At 45.4% G+C, this 25,618-nt stretch overlaps 1 protein-coding gene across 10 annotated transcripts in view; it reads right to left on the reverse strand.

Moving 5' to 3' along the window:
- TLN2 (talin 2) overlaps positions 1-25,618 on the reverse strand; it is a 495,219-nt gene that overhangs the window by 81,279 nt on the left and 388,322 nt on the right. For all 10 annotated transcript variants that reach the window (XM_061431110.1, XM_061431113.1, XM_061431111.1 and 7 more), the window contains 9 exons: positions 22,638-22,731; positions 21,611-21,700; positions 17,705-17,827; positions 16,239-16,382; positions 14,369-14,530; positions 7,907-8,047; positions 7,297-7,478; positions 5,707-5,839; positions 3,188-3,289 (listed from right to left, as the gene is read on the reverse strand). In XM_061431110.1, coding sequence (XP_061287094.1) covers positions 3,188-3,289; positions 5,707-5,839; positions 7,297-7,478; positions 7,907-8,047; positions 14,369-14,530; positions 16,239-16,382; positions 17,705-17,827; positions 21,611-21,700; positions 22,638-22,731 — 1,171 coding nt within the window. The remainder of the gene's footprint in view (positions 1-3,187; positions 3,290-5,706; positions 5,840-7,296; positions 7,479-7,906; positions 8,048-14,368; positions 14,531-16,238; positions 16,383-17,704; positions 17,828-21,610; positions 21,701-22,637; positions 22,732-25,618) is intronic.

Raw genomic sequence — 25,618 nt, forward strand, 5'->3', positions numbered from 1 at the left:
TACTGACTCTGTTTTAAGACATCTTAGGCAGGTTCCATCCCATTATTAATACTAAATTTTAGTTTTCTCCTTGGTAAAATGTAAGTAAGTTTCTTCAGATTTCTCAGGGATTAATTCAGCATATGTAAAGGCCTTAGCACCGGCCTCCATGTGGTATAGCAAGCACTAGGGGTCCTTATTCCTCACATATTGTGGGGCAAAGGTTTCAAAGGCATGGGATTTTTTTTTCTGTATTTAAGAAGTCTGGCAAGGACTCCAACAGCTTCTGTTCTTAGAGACATGATAGAAAAGGAAATCTTCTTACGTGGGTTAGCACAGAAGTTAAAATAAAACAGAATTTTGAGTATTTGGTACATGATGTGAGTCCCTAGGCCTAGGGAAGGTGAGTGGGTTGAATGGTGACCCCTCCCAAAGGTTTGTCCATGTCCAAACCCTGGAGCCTGTAAAGGTGATCTTACAAAGGGATCTTTGCATGAATATTTATGGATCTTAAGATGAGATCACTTTGCCAATAAAGATCTGTATAGTGAAAGCTATAGTTTTTCCAGTAGTCATGTATGGATGTGAGAGTTGGACCACAAAGACGACTGAGCACCAAAGAACTGATGTTTTCAAATTATGGTGCTGGAGAAGACCCTTGAGAGTCCTTGGACTGCAAGGATATCAAACTAGTCAATCCTAAAGGAAATCAACCCTTCATTGGAAGGACTGATGCTGAAGTTCCAATACTTTGGCCACCTGATGCAAAGATCTGACTCATTGAAAAAGATCCTGATGCTGGGAAAGACTGAGGGCAAAAGGAGAAGGAAGTGGCAGAGGATGAGATGATTGGATGGTATCACTGACTCAATGGATGAGTTTGAGCAAACTTTGGGAGACAGTGAAGGACAGGGAAGCCTGGTGTGCTGCAGCTCATGGAGTCACAAAGAGTCAGATACAACTTAGTGACTGCACAACAGCAGCAACAAAGATGAGATCATCCTGGATTTCTTGGGTGGGCCCAAAACCTGATGACAAGTGTCCTTAGAAGAGACAGGAAAAGGGAAGGCAGAAAAGTGGGCAAAAAAGTGATCAGGGAGAGAGACTGGCCAAGATTCAGTCAAGGAAGGCCAAGAACCACCACCAGTAGGAAGCTGCAAAGAACAGATTCTCCCCAGAGCCTGCACAAAACTTGTAGCCCTGCCAACACCTTGATTTTCGGCTTCTGGAGTCCAGGGCTGTGAGAGATTAAATTTCTGTTGTTTTAAGCCCCCCAGCTTGTGGTACTTTGTCTCAGCAGCTGTGGAAAAACAATCCAGGTGGGGTCTGAGAATCTGCCTTTATCCCTCCAAGTGGTACTGAAGCTGCTGAATTGGGGCCCCACATGAGCACCTCCACGAAACACTGGAATGAGGTGGGTATTAACCATCAGCCCGTGATCTCTGTGGACCAAGGGCCCCTAGGCTACCTTTGTCTAGAACTCCCTTTCAGAAGATGAGCCTTGTTTAGTCAAAGGGCCAAGAATCAATTGATAACTCAAGTGACACAAGTTAAGTTTTCTTCTCAGGCCACCCACGGACAGAGGAATTAACCTTCCACACAAACAACATACTGGCAGAGATAAAGATGTTACCCTGGAAGTTTAGAAATATTTTCTTATGAAATTCCTCCTGGAATCAAAAGCAGCTGTTGGGGACTTTACTGGTGACCCAGGGGTTAAGAATCCACCTACCAAGGCAGGGGACACAGGTTCGATTTCTGGTCCCGGAAGATTCCATGTGCCACTGGAGCAGCTAAGCCCACAACTACTGAGCCTGATGCTCTGGAGCCCATGCTCCGCAACAAGAGAAGATACTGCAATGAGAAGCCTGTGCACCTAGAGAAAGCCTATGCTCTGCAATGAAGATCCAGCACAGCCAGAAAATAAAATAAATACGTTAAAAAAAAGTAACTGCTGAAACGAAGTTTGGCTTCTGTGCCAAACTTACTCTGCCCACAGTAGTCACATACACCACACGCCAGCCTCCAGGCCTGTCCTTCCACCCGCACAAACCATTCCACACCGGTGGACAAGCCCTTTCTTATCATAAAGGGGCTCAGTTGAGAAGTGAAATTGGCCACACTTGAAATGGCAGAGAGACACTGACCATTTTAAATCTTAAATGCCTCTCCTTAGAACTGGCAGGAAGCTTAGTAGGCCCTTAGGTAATTTGAAAAAGCAGGAATATTGATTTTTTAAAATCAATACCTGCAGAGACAATTTGGCTACTAGATTTCTTGATCTGCACATTGCTGACGGTGGCACTGATAAATGCTAGGAAACCCTGCATGTTGTTAAAAATCCAATGTCTGTCCTCTCTCTGCTGAGGCCTTGACAAGTCAATGCTCCCTGAAGGATCTGCAAAATGACCCCAAACAGGCAAAGCGTTATGCAGTGCCTGAAACCATGTGGGTCTGAGTGCTCAGTTGAAGGGCTGACAGAGTGGCCACACGGAGGTTTTAGCCATCGAGGGTGAAGTCTGAAAGTCTGCTTTGCTTCCTCATGTCTGAAAATGGACACAATACCAGAAACTGTGGAGGAACACTGTGTCCTAAACACACTGGGAAGAGGCTGGCCAGCCAGGGCAAAAAAAACGGCAGACACCAGGCCAGGAATGCCAAGTTCAGTCTCTGGCTTGTTCCAGGAAAGATGAAGAGTAAGAAGTAAATGCCTTGTTAGCTGCAAAGTCTGACCATGGCTAAGTTTTAAGACGCTTCAGTCGTGTCTGACTCTTCAGGACTGTATGGATGGTAGTCTGCAAGGCTCCTCTGTCCAAGGGATTTCCCAGGCAAGAATACTGGAGTGGGTTGTCATTTCCTACTCCAGGGGATCGTCCTGACCCAGGGACTGAACGTGAGGCTCCTGTGTTTCCTGCATTGGCAGTCAGGTTCTTTACCACTAGTGCCATCTGGGAAGCCCCAGAAAAATTTCCCTGCAGTTTTTGTCTCAATGCCAAGTCAAAAGAGATCCTCGAGGGGGTCATTTTTGGAGAAGCTGTTGAGGGAGGCTGAGTGGTCTTTTCTCTAATGTAGGCCAGCACTGACCTGGCTCTAACACCGGCCAAGAGCCTTTGAGGAACAAGAGCAACAGAATCAGTATCCTCTCTCCCCCCCACCCCCACCTCCTCCTTGCACTCTTGGCAGGGTCCCCGCACCCAGCGTCTGTTACCTTATGTCCCAGCTGAGCTGCTTCTCCCCGAGCCGCTGTGGCAATGGGATCGATAAGGTGCCCGATTTCCTGGACCACTGAAGTCAGCTGCTCCTGTAAGGCCTGATAAGGAGACAGATCTGTCAAGTTCACCCCACAACAGCTCCCCAAGTAGTTGTACTGATTTAAAAAGGCCCACGTGAAAGATAAGGGAGGTCACAAAAAATGGATGTCAAAATGCCTGGGCGTACCCTCCAGCCACTGTTCCACTCTAGCCCTCCCAGGGACCCTCGGTTCCCCTGGGATGGACCCCCCAGTTCTACCAATAAGGGGCATGAGATGGGCCCTCGGAACACTTTTGCTACTGGCTTCTCACTCAACTGGTGCTAGTGGTATCTTTATTTTGGGTTACTCAGCATCATTACTGGAAGAGTGGAACTGTGGTGGCTTTCCAGTAAGGGAAAAGAACTGTGTCCAAATGGAAGGAACTGCCTTGGGGTCTGAGGGATATTCAGGTTGCTGCATCCTCAGAATTAAGAACCCCTTAAGTGGGGAATGGGGAGGAAGGTAACCTAAAAATGAGATTGGCTCTTAAAGCAGGACTATTTCCCAGACACCATCCAATGAAAATGCCAGATGAGGTGCCCACTAGGCTTAGGTCAGGCGCTCTATGCGCTGTACTTGGTGACGCGGATACCATTGTTGAAAATGGCACCCTCAAGGCATTTCTTCTCAGGTTTGAGAGACAGTTTAATTTCTCCATCCCAAAGAATTGAACTGCTCTCAAGAGACGGGGGAGGTACCTAGATGATTCTGAAGTATGAAGGGGGTGAGGAATTCAAAGATGGAGAGTGCTAACTGGTAGTGGGAAAGATCAGATCCTTCAGTGGGAATCTTCCACGGAGCTTTCCGAGACAGACAGGATTTCTAGGTCAGAATGCTGGGTGTTTTGGGTCTGCACATGCCAGCATGGAATGGGGTGATTCCTAAAAAGGTGACAATGTCCTGCCTATTAAATAGGGCATCTGGGCTACTTTCCCACCCAGCAATGCTGCACATGGGCTGGTGAGCTTTGAGCAGAGTTCACTCAATGAGAGGAGCAACCTAACCCACAAGCTTGGAAACAAAATCCTGGGTAAGAAATAAAAAAAGGAAAGAGAGTGATAGAGGTGGGTGGAGAGAAACCTCCACACTTTCAAGGGTCTTATTTAGCAAATTACTTCTGGTCTTCCCACTCATAACTGCAGTTAAGAATGTGAGACTATCCAGGCAAGGTTGTCTTGTTAAATTAAATATGGCTTAAATATGGTATAAGTAGGAAGCACATGCAGATAAAAGGGAGGGATTTTCTTCCCAAGGAGAAAGTCAAGACAGAGGATATACTTTGGAAGGGTGGTGAAAGAATGGGAGAGCAAGAAGTGGGAGGGGTGCTCATCATCTCAGGTTCTTGCTCAGGGTGCTAGTTACAGGATGTGCTTAGTTGGTGGCGGTCTATGAAGCTGCACACATGTGACAAGCACACTGTTTTGTATGTATATGCTACTTTAATAATAAGTTAACAATAATTCTAACATTCTACTTGGAATGAGAACGCACATTATTTCTTTCTTTCCTTGGAAATGGGGAAGACGGGTAAAGTTGGAGTGAAATAGTTCTATTAATAACAATAACCAATTCCAACTCCAGACCCTGCTTAGAGACAGGCCAAAGTTCTTTTTTTTCCCCTATTCTTTGGCCATCCTACACGACATGCGGGATTTTAGTGCCCCAACCAGAGACTGAACCTGTGCCCCCTGCCGTGGAAGCACAGTGTCTTAACCACTGGACCACCAGGGAAGACCCCAAGGTTTATTGCTGATGACCTCTGGGTCAGGAGGGAAACATCAGTCAATAGACCATCCATATTTATTAAGCACCTTGAGTGTCAGGCACTTGCACACAGGAAAAAAAGGAGTATGAATCAGGGGACTTTGTAATAAGTAATAGAAAAAACTCAAGGGAGCAAAGTAGGAAAGTCTATTCTCAACTTCAAAATAATGGGCAAGAGAGGGCATAGTGGCTCTGAACAGAATAGAAGAGGTGTCTCAATACTAGACACTAAGTAACAAGAGCAGAATCTGTGATTTCTGCATGGACAAAACACAGAGCATTGAACGCTGAATTTGCCCATTAGTCTAAAAAGCACATTGCTGAAATATGATAGGAAGCACTCAAAATTTACATGCTTAGGCCTGCTCTACTGAGGTATTCAACTGAATATGGTAACTCCACTTACGGATACACTTTTATTTGACAATAATCATTGCCTCCCAAATTTCAGCCACAGTGCACGTGTTCCTTCACCAAAGCATTGTTCTCTGCTCCACATGTGCCCTACCCCCTCCCAAGAACTTCCCAGGCTGGTTCCAGGGGAAGATGGTCCAATGATGAAACTCTTGCATCAACAACATGTTGGTACTATTCCCCCATTCCCAAAGCCTGGTGCCGGGATTCTTCAGTCCTTCCAGAGGCTTTCAGGCTGACCACACAGCCCCACATACCTCCACGGAGATGTCATCCCTCGTGGCCAAGCTCTGGCTGACGGCCGCCAGCGAGGCCTGCTCGATGTCCCGGATGCACCGGTTGATGCTGTCGATGGAGAAGTCACACTCTCTCTGTCCCGGGGCCTTGTCCCTAGAAGGGACAGGGCAAGTTGAACACAGGGTCCATGAAGTGCAAGTCCTACAACCTGCTCCAGCACTAGCGGGCCAGGAGCCCCTGTCTACTTTCTACCCCACTCCATTGCTTTAGCGAGTGAATCCCTGACTTTTGCTTGGCAATGCTTCTCTGCAGACCCTAGGCATTTCTTCATTTAACAATTGTGCTCAGTCTACTTATTTATGGTGGGAAGGGTAGGGTGCTGTCCTGCATCACAGGCAGGTTGCCAGGCAAATGAAACAGTTTGGTATTGGATTCTCCATTCAGTGGCTTAAACATAGAAACATCATTTAAACAAAACGAAAATCAGTGCATTTCCAGTGTAAATATACTATGCTCTCTACATTGCACACTACTCACAAAGTCCTGGGCTATGGCAGGAGTTAAAATATTTAGTGGATCTTTCTTCGCAAGGCATTAGAAAGTTGACGTGATCCTGAGTTTTAAAAGCAATTGAAAGACAAAATAACAACTGAGGAAAGGGATGCGATTCCATACTGTGGGCTATTAACTTTGGTCAACTTCAAAAATGTTTTATCTACGCAGGGAATAACTTTTCAGGCTCCTACTATCACCAAGGAGGGTAGGGATGCCAAGAGTTACTGTAGGACCTAGAATATTCTTTTCGTCTTATCAGCAAGGTAAGTTAACCATGAAGTGAAAGTGAAAGTTGCTCAGTCGTGTCCAACTCTTTGAGACCCCATGGACTATACAGTCCATGGAATTCTCCAGGCCAAAATACTGGAGTGGGTAGCCTTTCCCTTCTCCAGGCGATCTTCCCAACCCAGGGTCGAACCCAGGTCTCCCGCATTGCAGGCAGATTCTTTACCAGCTGAGTCACAAGGGACAAACGTACAAAGTACAAAGTGAAGTTGCTCAGTTGTGTCCGACTCTGCGATCCCATGGACTGTAGCCTATCAGGCTCCTCCGTCCGTGGAATTTTCCAGGCAAGAGTACTGGAGTGGGTTGCCACTGCCACAAGGGAAGCCCAAAGTTAAGCACGAATCCTGCTAAATATACAGTGGTGCTCTCTGCCTAAGCTCCTAGGTATAGACAATACGGTACAATGGTTAGAAGGACTGAGGCTGAAGCAAGCAGACCTGGAGATGACCTTGGGAATGTCATCTAAATTTCTTTCTGAATTCTCTCATCAGGAAAAGGGAGATAATAGCAGCATCTATTTACAAGGTTGTTATGATAAACATAACATTAATACAGGTAAAATGCCTTGAATAGTATCGAACACGTAACAAATACTTAAGTTAGTATTTGTATTGTTGCGACAAGTGCTACCATTGGTCCCAAAGAGGCAAAGAAGAAAAAATGATGACAATAATCAATAACACTGCTGTTAAATAAAAGTCCCGATGGGCTTATCCCCCTCCTGCCCTGTCAGATGCAGGCTGCAAGCAATTTCTGAAGGAGACACTAACCTGATGGACGTGATGAGACTCTTGATAGAGTCAGACACAGTGTGGGAATGTCCGGCTAGCACCGACCAGGTGGGTGGGTCTTTGGGGTTGATGGCCAGTGAGCGGGCAGTGCGGATGAGGTACGATGAGCTTTCCAGCATAGTCTTGGCTGAGACCAGGATTGGTTCCTGTGCCTGGGAGCCCTGGGACCAGACAGCGGAAGTCAAGTGCAGGGCACACAGATTAAGTGAATGAGTTTGACCCAGGAAGGTCATGCTCTTTATCAAGACAGAGGGAAGGGAACCACGGAGGCTGGCTCACATGGAGCCTGGATGGGGAGAACTTGGGGCCATGTCCAATCTTTAAGTATCATTTTTGAGTTTGACATATACCAAGAATCAGCCCCAAACCTATGCCCAGAGATTATTCTCAACATATAAAACCAAGACATCACCTTTTGAGAGATATACCAACACAGTTTCATTAACTGCATATGTCATCACCGACAAAATAACAGTGCCCTATGTACTGACAGACAGGGGTTTTGGAATTCTTAACTGTTCATTCCATTCAGGGACACACAAAACTAGCCACAGGCCTCAATGTCACTGTTGCTGTGAAGACTCCCTACCTCGGAGCTGATCTGGGCGGGAACACTGACAAACTCAGGGTTGGAGGCGAATGCCGTCAAGTTCTCCACGGCTGCGATCAAGGGGGCAGTGGCGACGCGACACTTGTTGCGGTTGTCCTCGGAGAAGTCCCCATCCAGGGCCTGATGGGGGCAAACGCAGAGATCACTCCTGGGCCACGGCAATCACCGCCCAGTGAAAAGGTTCAATGGGAATACTCAAAAGGTCTGGTGAGTTTATAAACAATGAATAAGAACTGACGAGCAGGCTCTCCGCCATCAAGCAGAGTGACTAAGTGAGCAATGATAAGGAATAAAGCGCAACATATGGTTCACAGGCCAGCCGACCTCACAGTCCATCAACTCCCGGCTCACATGCTTCAAAGGGTGCCCTGTTCTCCACTCCCCAGTCATGCTACCAACCTTCCGGCTGAGTCACTTTCTTCCCTACTTTTGAAACTATGTTTTGGCCCCTCCATTTCCACTCCAATTAATTCTATTCCCTCCCAAACTATAAAAATACAATTTTTCACACTGTGTGGCACTTTGAACTTCTAAGTTTACCCGGATGTCCCTGAATAACTGACAGAGGGAGGGCTTTTGTATCTGCCCTTCTGAAATGAGCAAAATGGAATGCAATGGAGAAAAAACAGAACTATTTTAAAGTAGAGTTTAAACTAGTTTAAACTTTAAACTAGTTTAAACTATTTAAAAAACTAGAACTATTTCCTAAAATATGGACAAATCTCACAGATTTAATGTTTAGGTAAGGAGGTCAGACACAATACAATACCCACAAATTCCATTTGTGCAAAGTACAAAGGCAGGTGAGACTAATTCTGAGTGTTGGCTGTCAGATCACCCTTTGGAGCCAGTGAGATTAACGGAACACAAAGTGGGCTTCTGGGGGCTGGCCACGTTCTGTCTCTTCATCTGGCTGCAGTTACTTAGGTGTGTTCAGCCTAGAAAATTCACTGAACTCTACACATATGGATTTTTTGGTCTATGTATCTTAAGCTTTCAAAGCTTATTTCTTTTTAAAATTAGCAGCATTAATACCACATCCTTCTTCTCCTTTTGCCTTGGGTGTAAGATGACATGGTTAGATAGTATCACCAACTCAATGGATATGAATTTGAGCAAACTCTGGGAGATAGTGAAGGACAGAGAAGCCTCGTGACTGCAGTTTATGGGGTTGCAAAGAGTTGGACATGACTTAGTGACTGAACAATAACACCATGACCAGAGCACTGAATGATTCATCACATCACCGATTAATAGCCGGCCTGGAAACCAATCCAGGAAAGCAGCCTGTGATGCATGCCAGGCAAACCCACAAAGGGTTAACACTTGGATCCAAAGTTCCCCGACCCCGGACTCCACATTCTCAAGTCCAAGACTGTTAGAACCAACAGTCTGTGATCCAGTGACAGTACTCCTGCCTCACAGCAAAGGGCTACATTTGAGAAGGCAGTTATGTTTGTAGAATAACATATACTTCCTTGTTAAATGACCAACTAAACTTTTAATGTAACTATTATGAGCAGTATATAAAAGTCAGTTTAGACAATTAGTGAGCAAAAAGCCAGAGGCACCAGAATTACGAAATAAACTGGATCTGAGATGGGAATGTTTCTATTTTTCAACACGGCAAGAGGCGGCAGGCATGGTTAGATTTAAAGGCTATTTGAATAACAACTATATTCCAATCAAGTCTTGGCAACTTGGGACAGCAATTATACATGCACCATGCTACTATTTTTCAGAGGAATCCCCATTAAGCCTCGTTAATTTAGTGTCTTTGCTAATACTGTGCAGAGCTCACCTCTGCTCAGGCCCTTCTCCACCAGACAGGCACTGACTTTGACCCAACCTTGCTCATTCTGCGGTTCTTCCAGGCCCAGTGGAAATCCAACGTGCCTGCTACTTACTCATATTGATGGCTTCAATTCTGACTGCCACACGTACTCACTGAGTGTTAAGTTAGCACCACCCGTTACTGCCCTGCAGCACCGCACTGATGATGTGGCAGTGAGCAATCTCGCTGCTCTCATGATCTTACACTCTTACCATCATTGACTGCTTGAGGTCAGGCCCTTCCAGCTCAATGGAAAATGCCCGGTCTCTGGGCGGTGCCACTTATTCCTCCTGCTCTTGCCCTCTCTGCTCTCCTCCCATCCTCTTCTTTACTTTCGACAACGCCCTCAGTCTATTAGGAAGGCAGATTTCTGATCATGTCACCAACCCTCAGGTGAACTTATGAAAAATGTCAAGATGATTACCCCAGGTTAATTCCAAGGAATGGTTTTTCTAATTGTGCAGTTTCATCAACTGCACCAACAGGATGATGAAAATATTTTTTTTTTTTTGAGCATGGGCCCTAAAATCATAAATCATGTGGCCCACTGCAGGTCAAGGGCGGGACCCTGAATAGCACGGACTGTGGACTAGGATGCCAAGCTCCAATCTGGCACCGTTGTTCATTTTCAAGAGGGAAAAGCACCGAGTGTCAGAAAGGATGGTTTGTTTACATGGAGAGTTATTTCACTTCTGAATGTGGCTTCCCCTCTGGGGATGGCTGAGACACCCCAGTAAACTGAATACTTAGATCTGGCTACAGGTAAATTTTAGGCAGGCATGACAGTTTTCATAGAGACATTCCACATCACATAATGACTAGCACCCCAGCCATAACAACATAAAGGTAAATCCACTGAGCCAAATGCGCAGGCCCCACCAGGAGAAGGGCACTCTTCATCCTGGGCCCGCAACTCTGAATTTTCTTATTTAGCAAAATCTCACAGAGATGTGGGAGAAATCATTTCTGCGTGTGCAATAGAATCAAGGCTTCATGGATTTCAAGGATTAGAAGGGATCTTGCTGCTGCTGCTTAGTCGCTTCAGTTGTGCCCGACTCTGTGTGACCCCATGGACTGTAGCCCACCAGGATCCTCTGTCCATGGAATTCTCCAGGCAAGAGTACTGGAGTGGGTTGCCATGCCCTCCTCCAGGGGATCTTCCCAACTCAGGGATTGAACTGGGGTCTCCTGCATTGCAGGCAGATTCTTCACTGCTCAGCCACCAGGGAAGCCCCAGAAGGGATCTTAAAGATCACTTTAAGATCTTTAAAAAGCTCCAATGTTCCAGGTGACAAAACTAACACCTAGGAAGTGACATGCGAGGCTAAGCTCATGCCTCAAACCAGAATCCAAGACCCCTGGCTCCCTTCCCTCCTACTGACCTTAGAAAAGGCAACAAGAAAAGGCATAAGAAGCCCAAGAGGTTTTTTTTTCCTCCCTCCTTTTTATCTCAAGAAACCCACTTTACCAATTCAAACAAAAGGATGATCAAGAAAGCATACTTACAGCCGAGTTTAAACTGGTTAGTGAGAGCTGGACCTGGTATCTTTTGGACGCCCTGGAAGTGCTTCATGGCAAAACCCTGAGCTTCAGCTCTGCTGTGAAACGCAAGGCTGAGCTCCGGCTTCTCAGAGCAACAGAAGCCGTTGTTGCACAACTTCTACTTGGCATCCAAACCTGAGTGACTGCACATTTAAAATAACATTCCATTCCCCACATCTGATTTGAGGCTAGGTAAGAAGCTGATGAAAGGGAGAAGCCGGCACGGGTGCATGTGGGGACGAGCAGGTAGATGGCACCCGTGGTTAGGGGTCCATGTGCTTCCAACTTGGCCGGCATCGAGAGCAGGGCCTGGTCAGAAGGAGGGTGCACACATTTATTCTTTCTGAGCCATGCTTTGGGATTGCAAAGAATGCCATCAGTAGAGATTTATGATTCCTGGAGGCAGACATTCTAATGGGTGCTGATAACCCACTGTGATGTAATCTGCTCCCTGCTCTCCAATGCCCCTCCGGGGAGGGGGAGGTTCCCCCCTTTCTTCAGGACTAGAAAGGTGTGGCGCTTAGGCATACCCTTGTGATTTAAAGGGAAAAATAAGGTTGACTAAGAAGTACAGAACCTAGAGCAAAATGCAGCCTTGATGGCAGCCATTTCAAGCATTTAGGGAATTAAATATTTATTTGTTCTGCTATTTGGCAGAATTCTTAACCATTCCTTAACTCAGGAGATCTATTCGATATGTAGTATGGTATCGGAGAAGGCGATGGCACCCCACTCCAGTACTCTTGCCTGGAAAATCCCATGGATGGAGGAGCCATGGATGGTGGGCTGCAGTCCATGGGGTCGAAAAGAGTCTGACATGATTGAGCGACTACACTTTCACTTTTCACTTTCATGCATTGGAGAAGGAAATGGCAACCCACACCAGTGTTCTTGCCTGGAGAATCCCAGGGACGGGGGAGCCTGGTGGGCTGCCGTCTATGGGGTCGCACAGAGTCGGACACGACTGAAGCGACTTAGCAGGAGCAGCAGCAGCATGCTGCACTGAAAGGAACTTCACCATTTTCCTATTAGTAAATTAAAAACAAAGTTTATTGTCTTCAGCAAAGCCTGCCCCCTGATGGGAATTGAAAAGCCAAGCTCACTTCAGCAAGCTGAGGGTGAGTGGGTCATTTCTATGTCTCCTGCGCTGCTACGGATCCCTGGAGTACTGGTGGGGGAGGAGGCCTCCATCTACCCCAGTTACAGCATCCTGCATGCACAGGCCTAGCTTTCAGGCCATCCCAAGAGATCATTGGTTATAGGGAGCTACAAAGAGGGCTTGCCACTGTGAGGAGAATCTGAAAAGGAGATGAGATCTTAAAGGAGACAGGTTAGGACTGAAAACCAAGGAATGGGGCAGGAAAGAAAGGTTTCCCAGAATTTGTAAAGAAGAGTTTCTTACCTTTTCCCCTCCTTGGCCCATCTAAATACAGCCTGTTTTATGACAATCAAAACGATCGTAAAATGGTCAAGTTTAACTAAAGTTAGTAAATTACATGGCAATGAACTATGATGTCATTACTTTTCAATTCTACTGCTGTCTTCCACCCCTGCATCTCCCCAAACTTGCATACAAGCACTCTAAACACACCCAGGGATTTCTTCCCAGGCTGGTGAGAGGGGTTAGTCTCTCCACGGTATGTACTCTGCAGGCCAAGATCGAGAGCAGGTTTGGAAAGAGCAGGGGATCTGGGTTTGAATTCCAATCCACTCCTTACTGGCTGAGTCACCCCAGGAAAGTTACATAATCTCCTGTAAAGATGGGGATGATAAGCACAGGGTGGTTGGTTGTGTGGCCTGAATGAGAGATCTATACAAAATATGGAACAGGCCTTGCTCAAATTAAATATTAAAAAATGTAAGCTTTCTTCATTTCTAATACCGTGGATCATGATGGTCATTAAAGTGAGCTGCCACCAGGATCCGGAGGGCACCTGGGCGTGAACTTTATTTACTCATCTTCAGTCGATCTTGAGGTGCCTTTTACTTTTTTAAAAGGCTGTTTAAACAGCTGCACAATCTCTCCTTGGCTTCTGCTTGGCCCAGCCTGTTGACTAATTTCTCCACAAGATTAAATTGGCTTTGTGGATAGAGGAGTCTGGTGGGCTAGAGTTCATAGGGTCTCGGAGTCGGACACAACTGAATCGACTTGGCATGCAGGCACAGTGCAGGAATGACGTGTGTGGTATCATATCCTCTGGAGGGGATGGGTGGTAGGGAAGCCCCGCTCCTCCAGGACTTGCCCAGCAACAAAGCAGCTCACCTCACCTCCATGACCGTGAAAACCCTTCAGTAAAGTCAAGCCCTCTGACACCCCTCCCTTCAGCAGGTCTGGTTTGCACAGAACTGGCAGCTTGCCTCTCTGACAGTCTCCTTTGGAGGCTCTTTGCCTGGGGTCAACTGTCTAGACGGCGCTGTCTTCCCACCTGGTCAGCTGCTTGCTCTCTGCTTAGTGTCCCACGTCGGGCAGGCCAGGTTTACAGTCTGATTGCCCAGATACAAACACTACAGCCCAGCTACTGCAAGTGCCTCCTCACAGGGCACCCTGCCCTGCCACTCCCACCCCCGCACCTGTTTACGACCTCGATCACAAAGACGAACTTGTAATCAACATGGGATATTGCATTTTAAGAAGTTGATGCTCCATTGAAAACATTTAAACAACTATAAATGGAAGAGATATCATAGGCTAGAATAGATTAAAAAAAAAAAAGACGAAAGAGATTTTCCCAGCAATTCCCCATTCCCTTCTTCTTCCACCTTATCTCTTAGTCCAGAGATATGTAACCATGGTAGGGCGCCTCAAAACTGTCCCCCTCCCAAACACACAGCTCACCCCTCCCTACACACTATGCAGAAGGTTCGTAGACACCAAGGCTGTTGGTTTTTCCTAATAACTATGTCCATCACCAACGAACTCCTCCTCAGTGACTGAAATCACGAGAACAAACGAGAAGTTGCCCCTCACTAGAAGCAAGTCTAGGAGCCGAGCTTCATTGCCATCTCGCTCTCTCACCTGCAGAAGGTGTTACAAAGATTCCTGAGGTCTTAGCTCAGTGACCTACCTTTATGGTCTTCACCAGGTTGGCGGTGCTGTTGGCGACCTCCTTGGCGGACTGGACAAAGTGCCTCTTGGCCACGGGGTTGCCCGTCTTGGATGAGGCGATTCGGCAGGCGTTGCACAGGGCTGAGGTGTGCTTGGCGACAATCGTGGCAGCAGACAAGACCTACAAAGCAGGGACTGCGTTGGGGGCACCCTGTGCTTCAGTGCAGAGGGGGTCAGTTCAAAAGAAGGCCACCCTGGTCCCCAGCCCTGGATTCCCCCAACTCACACGTCTAGGGCCGCTGTAACTAAAACCCATGTCTCTAGCTCTGCTACCCCCAGAGTCCCGCCGAGAAAGGGGAGGGCGAGAATTATTAAGGTAGAAAGAAGAAACAAAGAAAGAGAAAGCTGGCGCTGCTGTGGTGATGGGAGAGGGCTGGGCTCCAGGTGGTCTTAGAGGAGAGGCTGTCAGTATGCTTTGTAACCACTAGCCAGGAGGGATATAGCCCAGGGCCTAGGCTGGGGTTACCCAACAGAAATACAGTGCATACCACATACCTATTTTTAAAATTTCTAGTAGCCACATTAAAATAAGTACAGAAACAAGGGAAGTTATTTTAAATAACATATTTAAACCTCAGATATCCAAAATATTTCATTTCACCATGTAATCCATTTAAGAAGATTAAACTTTCATAATCCTTTATCATACTAAGTCTTTGAAATCGGTCTGTATTTTATACTCACAGCCTATCATGGTTTGGACCAGTTACATTTCAAGTGCTTAACAGTCACGTGCAGCTGATGTCACCCCCACCCCCAGGCGGGCTGTAGGCACCTTATGAAGGGGTCTGGCTCAAGAATTTTGCAGGCTCCAGCTCAACTGCTTTTCTGAATCTGCCTGATCCACTTTGCCGAGGCTTGTAACACTCTTTGGCCTTAACTGGACAGGTGAGGCATCTCAGGTACACTGATGCTTGTTTGGGGTCCCGGTGGTCCCTGTATTATCTCCTTTACTGGGGTCCTTCTCTTGCCTCAAGGATACTGGTCCCAGGGTCAAGCATGGACGAGCCCCTCATGAGCTGCCTCTGCTGGCCCATATAGGCCACTCTTGTTCCTTATAGTACATACTGCTGGAATTACTGGGCTTACCAGGTGGTGCTAATGGTAAAGCACCTGCCTGCCAATGCAGGAGACATGAGAGAGGCAGGTTCGATTCCTGGGTCAGGAAGATCCCCTGGAGGAGGGCACAGGTCGCACAGAGTCAGATAAGACTGAAGCGACTTAGCACAGTGGAATTACTGAACCTGATCCATGCCACTTGGGTATCAGAAGTATCATGGAAAGTCGCAAATTCTGTCTAGTTCTCAAATGTCTCTATGGCTCTTTCTGCACTGCAGGTTCTGACCCAGGTTTGGGGCCTGGGTCAGCACCACTATTTCCAGGAAGCGACCCTGACAGCCCCTCAGAGAAACCATTGACAATCCTGGCATGGTTATCATACCCCAATCACTCCAGCTTCCAAATTTTATCCAATAGTAAGAGTTAAGGGGGTAGGGGATTGGGTCTTACTCATGGTGACCCTCAGTGCTGAGCACAGAACCAGTAATCCATGTATCTCCCCTGAACTGATGAATGGAATTGTGAGCCTCCTGATGAATCTCGCTGTGATTACACCACTGTGACTGCCTTCCAGCACTCCATTTCAAAGCACCTACCTGTATTCACCTTCATCATATTTTGCAATAATCCTCTAAGTCATTATCTGGCTGGCCTTGCAAGCTCTGAAAAAACAGTAATCTTCATTCTTCCAGTCTCCTAGCACCCACCTCCAAGAGCTCAAGGATGCACAGACTTCACATTCCTCACCCCCTTCCCCTGCCCAAGGTTACCTGTGACGGGCTGCTGCCGGGATCCACCAGGTTCTGGCACGCCATCTGGATAGCCTGGTTGGCCCTGGCAAACTGGATGGGATCCACAAGGCCCTGGTGGCCTGCCTGGCTGTTTGGATCAGAGACGCCGACCAGGTAAGCAGCCTGGGAGGGAGGAAGAAGGCCACAGCTCAGGCTCTCTGTGCACCTAGATAAGCCTGTGGGGGATTGTGGTCCCACAGTGTACATGCAGCAGTCATTCTCAGGTACTCCCAGTGCAAGGTGGTCAGAGTCATCTCATCAATAAGCGTTTAGGGGTAGACAAGCCGATGCTCGCTTGGGCCAGGGAAGTGCCAGCAGGAGTCTGCTATGGGCTCTGGGGAACAAAGTCTCCTTATTCTTAAGAGAGCTTTGAGAAGCTCTTCCAGGGGAACATGGTCAAGGATGCATGTACCCCTGAGTGCTCTGGCAGCCACTTTATGACTCTGAGGAGGCCCAGGCTCAGCATGAAGCTTACTCTTTAGCTGGCAGATGGGAGAGGGAAAAAAACCAAGTGGGTGTAGACTGATGGCATGGAATTGCTGGGTAAGCCAACCCTGGAACCTGCCCTACATGAGGGCTTCTCATCTCATAGTCTAATGTATCCTTGGTGTTTTGGCCAATTTTTTCAAACAGTAAGTAAGAATGAGTAAGATGGTTCAGGGAAACAAAATAAAGGTAATATTTAGTCTCCAACAGGACAAGAGGGTAGAAGAGAAGGTCTTTTCTTCAAACGCTTTGAGTGTGTTAGCCAAATAACAAGGAAGAGATGAATCTGTGAGGGGGCATTTTAACCTCAGCTCATTTCCCCTGAGATGTGAGGGGCAGAATAGGAGGGAGGCAATTTCACCCCCCAAACTAGAGATGTTTTTCTTTGGTTCAATAACATCTTCCAGGCTTGAGGTAACGTCAGATGATAAATCCTTCAAGGTAAATGCTGACATTTTTGAAAGTTCAGTGATATGAGCCCAGTAATTATTGGAAATGCACAGGACCTTCAAAGACGAGCCAGGAACATGCCTGATCACGTCTCTGAGTGATGGCATCTAATTTTTTTTCCCTCTGATTCTAAAAAAGAGCATGACTAAGATTTTTGCAACTCTAAAGCCTCAGAGGGAATTTGAATTATGTAGTACACATCTTCCCCCCACCCCAAACAACTTACCTGTAACTATGACCTTAAAAAAAATTTTTTTTAAAAAAGCTGGCCTCTGAACCCTTATGTTGGCTTTATAGTACTCAGTGTCCTCTCCAGTTTGGTCTCTTCCTGGGGGTAACTGGCTGATATTTTGCCTAAATGCTCAGGAAGCAAAAGAGCCACCATGGTTTCCATGGTTTAAGTGGTGGTGGTCAGAGTTGGAGCTGAAGCCCCCTGTGCCTCCCTCGTGGACCAGGCACGGGATGGGCTGGAAGGCCTACATCATGGGGCATGGGGACCAGTCCCTTACCTGGGCTGCAGCCTCCGTCAGCCCACAGAGAGCCTTGGATGCAATCCCCACACACTCCCCAAAGGCAGGGAGGTCCCCGGTTTTGGCATTCTGCGAAATCCCTGCCATCGATTCTCCCAGAACCTGCAAAACACATCACCAGTGATACTGTGACCAGGATTCCTTCAGACCATGAGGTAAAGGGGCTACCCTTCCAATTTGAATACTCAAGGACATTTTATTTATAATATTTGCATTATTCTCCTTTATTTGCAGTAAGAAGAGATTCAAGATAATTATATCGCTTCTATCTCATTAAAGAGAAATACATAATGAAAGTATGAAGCTTTCATCTAAAAGTTATCTATATCTCAAGGAGGTACAGTTAATATACGCCAATCACTAAAGTAAAATCTATACAGGGCACCCTATGGGCAAATGGTCTAAATTGACCATCACACAAAATCACATATATCTGCCGAGCTGTAGATGAAGACACACCCAGAAAGTAGAAAACACACCCGTCCCTTCATTTATTTATTGACAGTAAAATCTAAATATATCTTTAAGGAGTGTACATGTAAAGAGGAAGATAGTCTGAAACTAAGGCTAAAATAATTTTTAAGGCTAAATTCTTAAAGTATTTCCCTTTCCTTTGAAAATCATTGGTATATTCTCTTTTCAGAGGTCTTGAAAATAATAGTCAAAAGGGATTTTAGTATTCAGAATACAACCCAGGGAGGTCAAGCACCCTGTACAAGGGGAGACAGAAGGTCACGGGGGCAGAGGCAGGGTGTCTGCCCCATATCTGGGGCTGTGTCTTCTACAGTCTCCTCACGTCCCAGGAAGGCAGGGGTTACTTTCCAGGGTCACAGATGGTAGAACTGAAGGACGTGCAAGGGACGCTTTAGAGAGACTATCAAATTCATGTCTAGAACACAACACAGAGCTCTTTGTCAAGATGCCATCTTGGATGGGCAAAGAGAGAAATTCCCTAAAGTTGCCTAGATACACAAAATAATCCAGTTTACATAAGGACTTGCAAAGCAGTTAGTGGGTATTTTTATGTACGGTATTTTCCTTTCCTTCTCCCTGCATCCCTCTTTAAGAAGAACAGTTTCTTTGGATCTAAGTGTGGGAAACACGTGCAGCCTTCGTTTAGACAATCCACAGTACCATAAAGGATGCTGGACAAAGCAAACTCTAGTCTTAGCCTAACTTGAATAAGACTTCCTGACACCACCAATACAGCTGCCTCTCCAAGCAGAAGAGCCCAAGCCATTCTCATTGTAGGCTTGTTGTTGTTCAGTCGCTATGACAGGTTGGGCTCTTTTGCAACTCCATGGACTGTAGCCCACCAGGCTCCTCTGTCCAGGGGATTTTCCATGCAAGAACACTGGAGTGGGTTACCATTTCCTTCTCCAGGGGATCTTCCTAACCCAGAGGTTGAACCCACATCTTCTGCATTGGCAGGCAAGCTCTTTACCACTGAGCTACTAGGGGAGCCCTGCTGTCTCCCCAAAGCTAATGTAAACGTGATGTAAGCTAACGAGCAGGAACACTCAATGTATAAAGCCATAAGGCAACTGCTCAATATCCATTCAGCTGACTTGCATTTCACTTCACCTGGTTCTGAGACGTTCTCAAAAACACTGGTGTATATGCAGAATACATCATGAGAAATGCTAGACTGGAAGAAACACAAGCTGGAATCAAGATTGCCAGGAGAAATATCAATAACCTCAGATATGCAGATGAAACCACCCTTATGGCAGAAAGTGAAGAGGAACTCAAAAGCCACTTGATGAAAGTGAAAGTGGAGAGTGAAAAAGTTGGCTTAAAGCTCAACATTCAGAAAACGAAGCTCATGGCATCCGGTCCCACCACATCATGGGAAATAGATGGGGAAACAGTGGAAACAGTGTCAGACTTTATTTTTCTGGGCTCCAAAATCACTACAGATGGTGACTGCAGCCATGAAATTAAAAGACGCTTACTTCTTGGAAGGAAAGTTATGACCAACCTAGATAGCATATTCAAAAGCAGAGACATTACTTTGCCAACAAAGGTTCGTCTAGTCAAGGCTATGGTTTTTCCAGTGGTCATGTATGGATGTGAGAGTTGGACTGTGAAGAAGGCTGAGCGCTGAAAATTGATGCTTTTGAACTGTGGTGTTGGAGAAGACTCTTGAGAGTCCTTGGACTGCTAGGAGATCCAACCAGTCCATTCTGAAGGAGATGAGCCCTGGGATTTCTTTGGAAGGAATGATGCTAAAGCTGAAACTCCAATACTTTGGCCACCTCATGCGAAGAGTTGACTCATTGGAAAAGACTCTGATGCTGGGAGGGTTTCGGGGCAGGATGAGAAGGGGACGACAGAGGATGAGATGGCTGGATGGCATCACTGACTCGATGGACGTGAGTCTCAGTGAACTCCGGGAGTTGGTGATGGACAGGGAGGCCTGGCATGCTGCGATTCATGGGGTTGCAAAGAGTCGGACACGACTGAGCGACTGATCGGATCTGATCTGATCACCAAAGGTCAGTGTTTCTCAACCTTTTAAAGTATTATTATTACTGCTCTGCTAAGAAGTCTTTTTAGACTACCCTCCCTCCAATTGCCACCCATATTAAATTAAATACTAAGAAATCAGAATCTGTTGAGCAAGGTCAAGATTTGGAGAAGGGAGGATATAAACCATTGTATTATCTTAGATATTTTCACTGCTTGCACCCCCAAAACCCCCACAAGTTTTCATATCCCTTTTTTTGGTCAAATTCCATAATATTTTATTTATTTATTTTTTTATTAGGTAAAATTCATGGTTAATATTTTTCTTTTTTTATTTTCAAAGTAATTTATTTATTTATTATTATTTTTTTACTTTACTATATTGTATTGGTTTTGCCATACATCAACATGCATCTGCCATGGGTGCACACGTGTTCCCCATCCTGAACGCCCCTCCCACCTCCCTGCCCGTACCATCCCTCTGGGTCATCCCGGTGCACCAGCCCCAAGCTTCCTGTATCCTGCGTTGAACCTGGACTGGCGCTTTGTTTCTTATATGATATTATACATGTTTTAATGCCATTCTCCCAAATCATCCTCCCCCTCCCTCTCCCACAGAGTCCAAAAGACTGTTCTATACATCCGTGTCTCTTTGGCTGTCTTGCATACAGGGTTGTCGTTACCATCTTTCTAAATTCCATATATATGCGGTAGTATATTATATTGGTGTTTTTCTTTCTGGCTTACTTCACTCTGTATAATAGGCTCCAGTTTCATCCACCTCATTAGAACTGATTCAAATACATTCTTTTTAATGGCAGAATAATACTCCATTGTGTATATGTACCACAGCTTTCTTATCCATTCGTCTGCTGATGGACATCTAGGTTGCTTCCATGTCCTGGCTATTATAAACAGTGCTGTGATGAACATTGGGGTACACGTCTCTTTCAATTCATGCCCCTTGAGGACACATGCCATAAATGGATGGTAACAGGAGCACACAGGAGAGTCTCACATACGGTCACTGATAGGCTTTCCCCAGCATGCCGTCCCAGGTGATGGACATGCATGCTTAGATTCACAATAAAACTCATCCCTGAGAGGGTATAAGTAGTGGTTCTCAGAGTGTGGCTCCTGGACCACATGGCCAGACCTGGGAACTGGTCAGAAATGCACAATCTTGCCCATTTTGGGATGTACTGAATCAGAAACTTAGGGGTATGGGTGTGGCCTAGCAATCTGTGTTCAACAAGACCCCCAGGTGATTGCAATGCATGGCTAGGTTTGAGAAACACCTGGGCAAAGGCACCACGAGCCTTTTAAGACATGGGCACCCCCAGGCCTGTGCATACAAAGCACGTCCCGATTCCTTCCCACAGTGGGGAGGGACGCTAACAGCACAGTCAGGCTCACCTTGGAGTTTTCCATCACACTCTCGATGCAGTCAAAGTACGAGAGGTCACTGACAGGTTCATTGGGATTGTCCAACATCCCCTTGACAGTCTACAAAGGAGAACATGACTTAAAAAGCAAGCAAGCCTTAGAACAAGGGAAACAACAAAAAATACCAATTATCAATCTCTCTGGCACACACAGCATTCTGATCACAATCGCTCATTGCACACATTCCTGGGAGGAATTTCAGCTGCACCAATGGCCTGATCAGCAACCTGGGTCTCAGTCAGGCCCTTCAGAAGGTGCAATTAATTCTCCCCTCCACCCCTAGCCCACCCTCTCTCACATGGTAAGTGTTCCTATTTCAGAAAACTAAAGGTACGTAGGGTACGACCAAGCCACACCCATTGAGATAAACAATACAACCTGAATTGGTTAAGACTGCTTTATGGACAGGTGGGCACACTGATTTTAGTTTTACTCACATATACTCTATGGGCATAAATAAATTTTCCATGAAAAATAAACCCCAAGTATGAATACAAATTGATTAGCACCCACCCTGTGTTCTGGGCCACCAGGGGCCTCATGGCCACCTTCATAGTAATAAGTGTTACTCTTGGGTTTTCTCTAATGCATCCTCTACATGCTACAAAATCAAATGTACAGGAAGACCATTTTTACTCAAAAAGTACTTTATCCTAGCTTCTCAGCCCTAGAAAAATCACTCTCAAACTTTTTAGGTAGAAATTACTTATTCTCAGCCTCCATTCAATACCAGAGGCCTCTTCCTGTTTGAAATAAAGACTCTCTTAAAAAAACAACTCTTAGAGGAAATACGGAGGCAGGGGTGATAACCTCACCAAATCTAATTTTTCTTGAATTCCATCCCACGAGATGGATGGAATTTAAGATTAGAACTTTGGCCCCAAAAGTTTCCTAGGAAAGATAAAAGGCAAGAAGAAAGGAGAAGAACCTGACCCTGGAGGGAAAGGACAGACAGACACATGCTCTTAAATCCTCAGCAGCCTTTCCAGGGACGCACCTCGAGTTCCCGCAGGGCGTTATCACATTCCTTCTGGCCAGGAGCTTGTTGCGTGCACAGCGTGATGAGCTGGTTGATGCTCTCAGTCACAGCTCTGAGACAGAAACGGGAAGAGTGTTTTGGGTTGTGTTTTGCAAAGATCAACAGAAATTTACCCAATGATGTTTTGTGGGTTTGACAGGAATACAATTAATTCACTATAAAGGCTGCAGTCCCCGTGAGAGCTCTTTCACAAGGCTCTAAACCAAAAATAAACCAGTCAGTGAAGAGAGAATGAGAATCCACACCTTGCTTCTCATTATTTATTCACTGATTTACCCTTAAAAGTACAAATAGGTCTCTTAAGAAAAGTGTGGCTATATACTCACAAGAAAGAAGTCACAACCAAGTTGCAAATCGCAAAGAGCTCCTGTTAACACTGAAGTCAGTATCCTTCACTAGCAGCCCATCAGGAATAGGATGATCTCAGCCAGGCTATTTTGGACAGCCTTTATGTAGTTTGGACTATTCTGTATATTTTAAAATAGTCACACTGTAAACTGTGCCTTATGATTTTAAAACCTCTTCTTTCCTTTCATTTCTACATGATTGACCAATTCCTAGAAGCTATACCAAAATTATTCCTTAAAAGAGCTATTTTCTTTGTTAACATTAATAGGAACCAGAGATTCTTAGATGATTTTATATGTGTTTCTATTCTTCTAAGAACTTAAGACACGGCCCAGATTTTTTTCTTCATTGGCAAGGGTTCTCCCCTTCCTGGGCAGTCACTGTTTAGGTTAAGCCATGGATATATTTTAGAAAGGCATGGTCCTTTCTGAGTTAATTCCTTTAATAAGGTGTGAAATATGGATCCAGATTTTAATGAGGGGGGGATATATGGAGATCTAATTATTCCATTACTTTTTTGATCCAAATTTTAATGGGGGGAGAATATCAGTTCAGTTCAGTCGCTCAGTCGTGTCCGACTCTTTGCGACCCCATGAATCGCAGCACGCCAGGCCTCCCTGTCCATCACCAACTCCCAGAGTTCACCCAAACTCATGTCCATCGAGTCGGTGATGCCATCCAGCCATCTCATCCTCTGTCGTCCCCTTCTCCTCCTGCCCCCAATCCCTCCCAGCATCAGGGTCTTTTCCAATGAGTCAACTCTTCGCATGAGGTGGCCAAAGTACTGGAGTTTCAGCTTTAGCATCAGTCCTTCCAAAGAACACCCAGGACTGATCTCCTTTAGAATGGACTGGCTGGGGGGGATTATGGAGGTCTAATTATTCCATTACCTTTTAAAATGCCATCCTTCCTGATATGAATTGCTTTTGTAACTTTGTGGACAATCAGTTGACCATATTTGTGTGGGTCTACTTCTGGATTCTATTCTATTCCATTGAACTGTGTGTCTAACATTGTTTGGATTACTACACCTTTACACTAGGTCTTAAAATTGAATATAGTATGCTTGTTTTTATAAACGAAAGAAAGAGAGAGAGAGAGAGATGAGATAATTCCCTAAGGAGATGTTACAATAAGGTGCAAAAATAAGACTTAAACCCATGCTCATTTGACTCCAGTGCCAGATCCAAAACCATTTTTCCGCAGGGTGATAACTGGTCTGTACCTTTGGCAGGACCCTGAATGCTATTCAGTCGGTAACCACTGCAGCTAACGGGCAACTTAAACAAAATAAAAATAGGATGCACATTGCTGCTGATCAGTAACACTGACTAATATAAAAATGCCTCATTTTATTAGTTAAATTGGCTTTGCAGCTTCCCACAGAATATCAAATTAGATGGAAAATGATGTTGCCAATGTACGAAGGCAATCAGCTTAATTATTTGATGAGGAGCTACTGCTTTGAATTTTAAATTTAGCAAGAATGATGGGAAGAAGAAAAACATTCCTCAACTCAAGAAAGAATCCTCAAATAGTTTCTGTTAGATTGATTCATTTAAAAAAAACAAAAAAGATCGATTCATTTATTTGGGGAAAAGTGCTTAACTATGTGTCATGGGGGAAGCACTGTGTCTTCCAGGTGCAAAGCAAAACAAAGACAAGTGACATAGCAGGACAGTCTCTAGTTGGGACCACCTTTGGAGGGTGCAGTTCATGACGTATTCATTGGAAGGGGCCCCCAAAGAGTCCAACACCGTGTTCTGTGTGGCAGCCCTCAAGACACATTTTAGAGTGGGCAGGCTAGATGTTTCAACATAGCAAAGGGTGCAAAATGACCCTAACTAGGATGACACAATCATTTGGGGAATATTTCCACATATCACACACGCTTTCCATTTAGCTTCTTCAATGTTTCCCATTTATCTACATTAAAAAAGTGTGGTCTCTATATAAAGATATTTCCATTAGAAACTAAGTATTCATGGGAATTCCCTGGTGGTTCAGCGGTTAGGATTCAGTACTTTCACTGCTGCGGGCCCAGGTTCCACAGTTGGTCAGGGAACTAAGATCCCATAAGCCTCATGGTGCAGCCAAAAAAACCCCCCAAAACAAAGACACACTATTATGTATAAAATAGGTAACTAACAAGAACCAACTGTATAGCACAGGGAATCCAAAAAAGAGGGCTCTATGTATACATATGGCTGATTCATTTTATTGTACAGCAGAAACTGACACAGCAGTGTAAAGCAATTATACTCCAATAATAATAATAATAAACCAAGCGTTTACAATTGGTGAATTCAGAGACTGTGTAGCTATTCATTGGCCTATTTCAAATATTTTTTAGAAGTAAAAAATTTCTAATAAAAACTTGGGGCAAAAAAAAATCCAAAAACCCAACAGACTAAGGATTTGTGGTCGGATAATCCATAACAGTGCCAGCATGGCACTGCTTGTCTGAATGAGTCACTTGGTAATACTGATCCATGACTGAAAAGCATTATATAGGTATCATTTATCCTCATAACTCATTTTAGAGTGTGAATTGCATAGCTAAATAAAAAACGTACAGAGGCAATTGGTTA

The sequence above is a fragment of the Bos javanicus genome, chromosome 10 (assembly GCF_032452875.1).
Source record: "Bos javanicus breed banteng chromosome 10, ARS-OSU_banteng_1.0, whole genome shotgun sequence".
Taxonomy (NCBI): domain Eukaryota; kingdom Metazoa; phylum Chordata; class Mammalia; order Artiodactyla; family Bovidae; genus Bos; species Bos javanicus.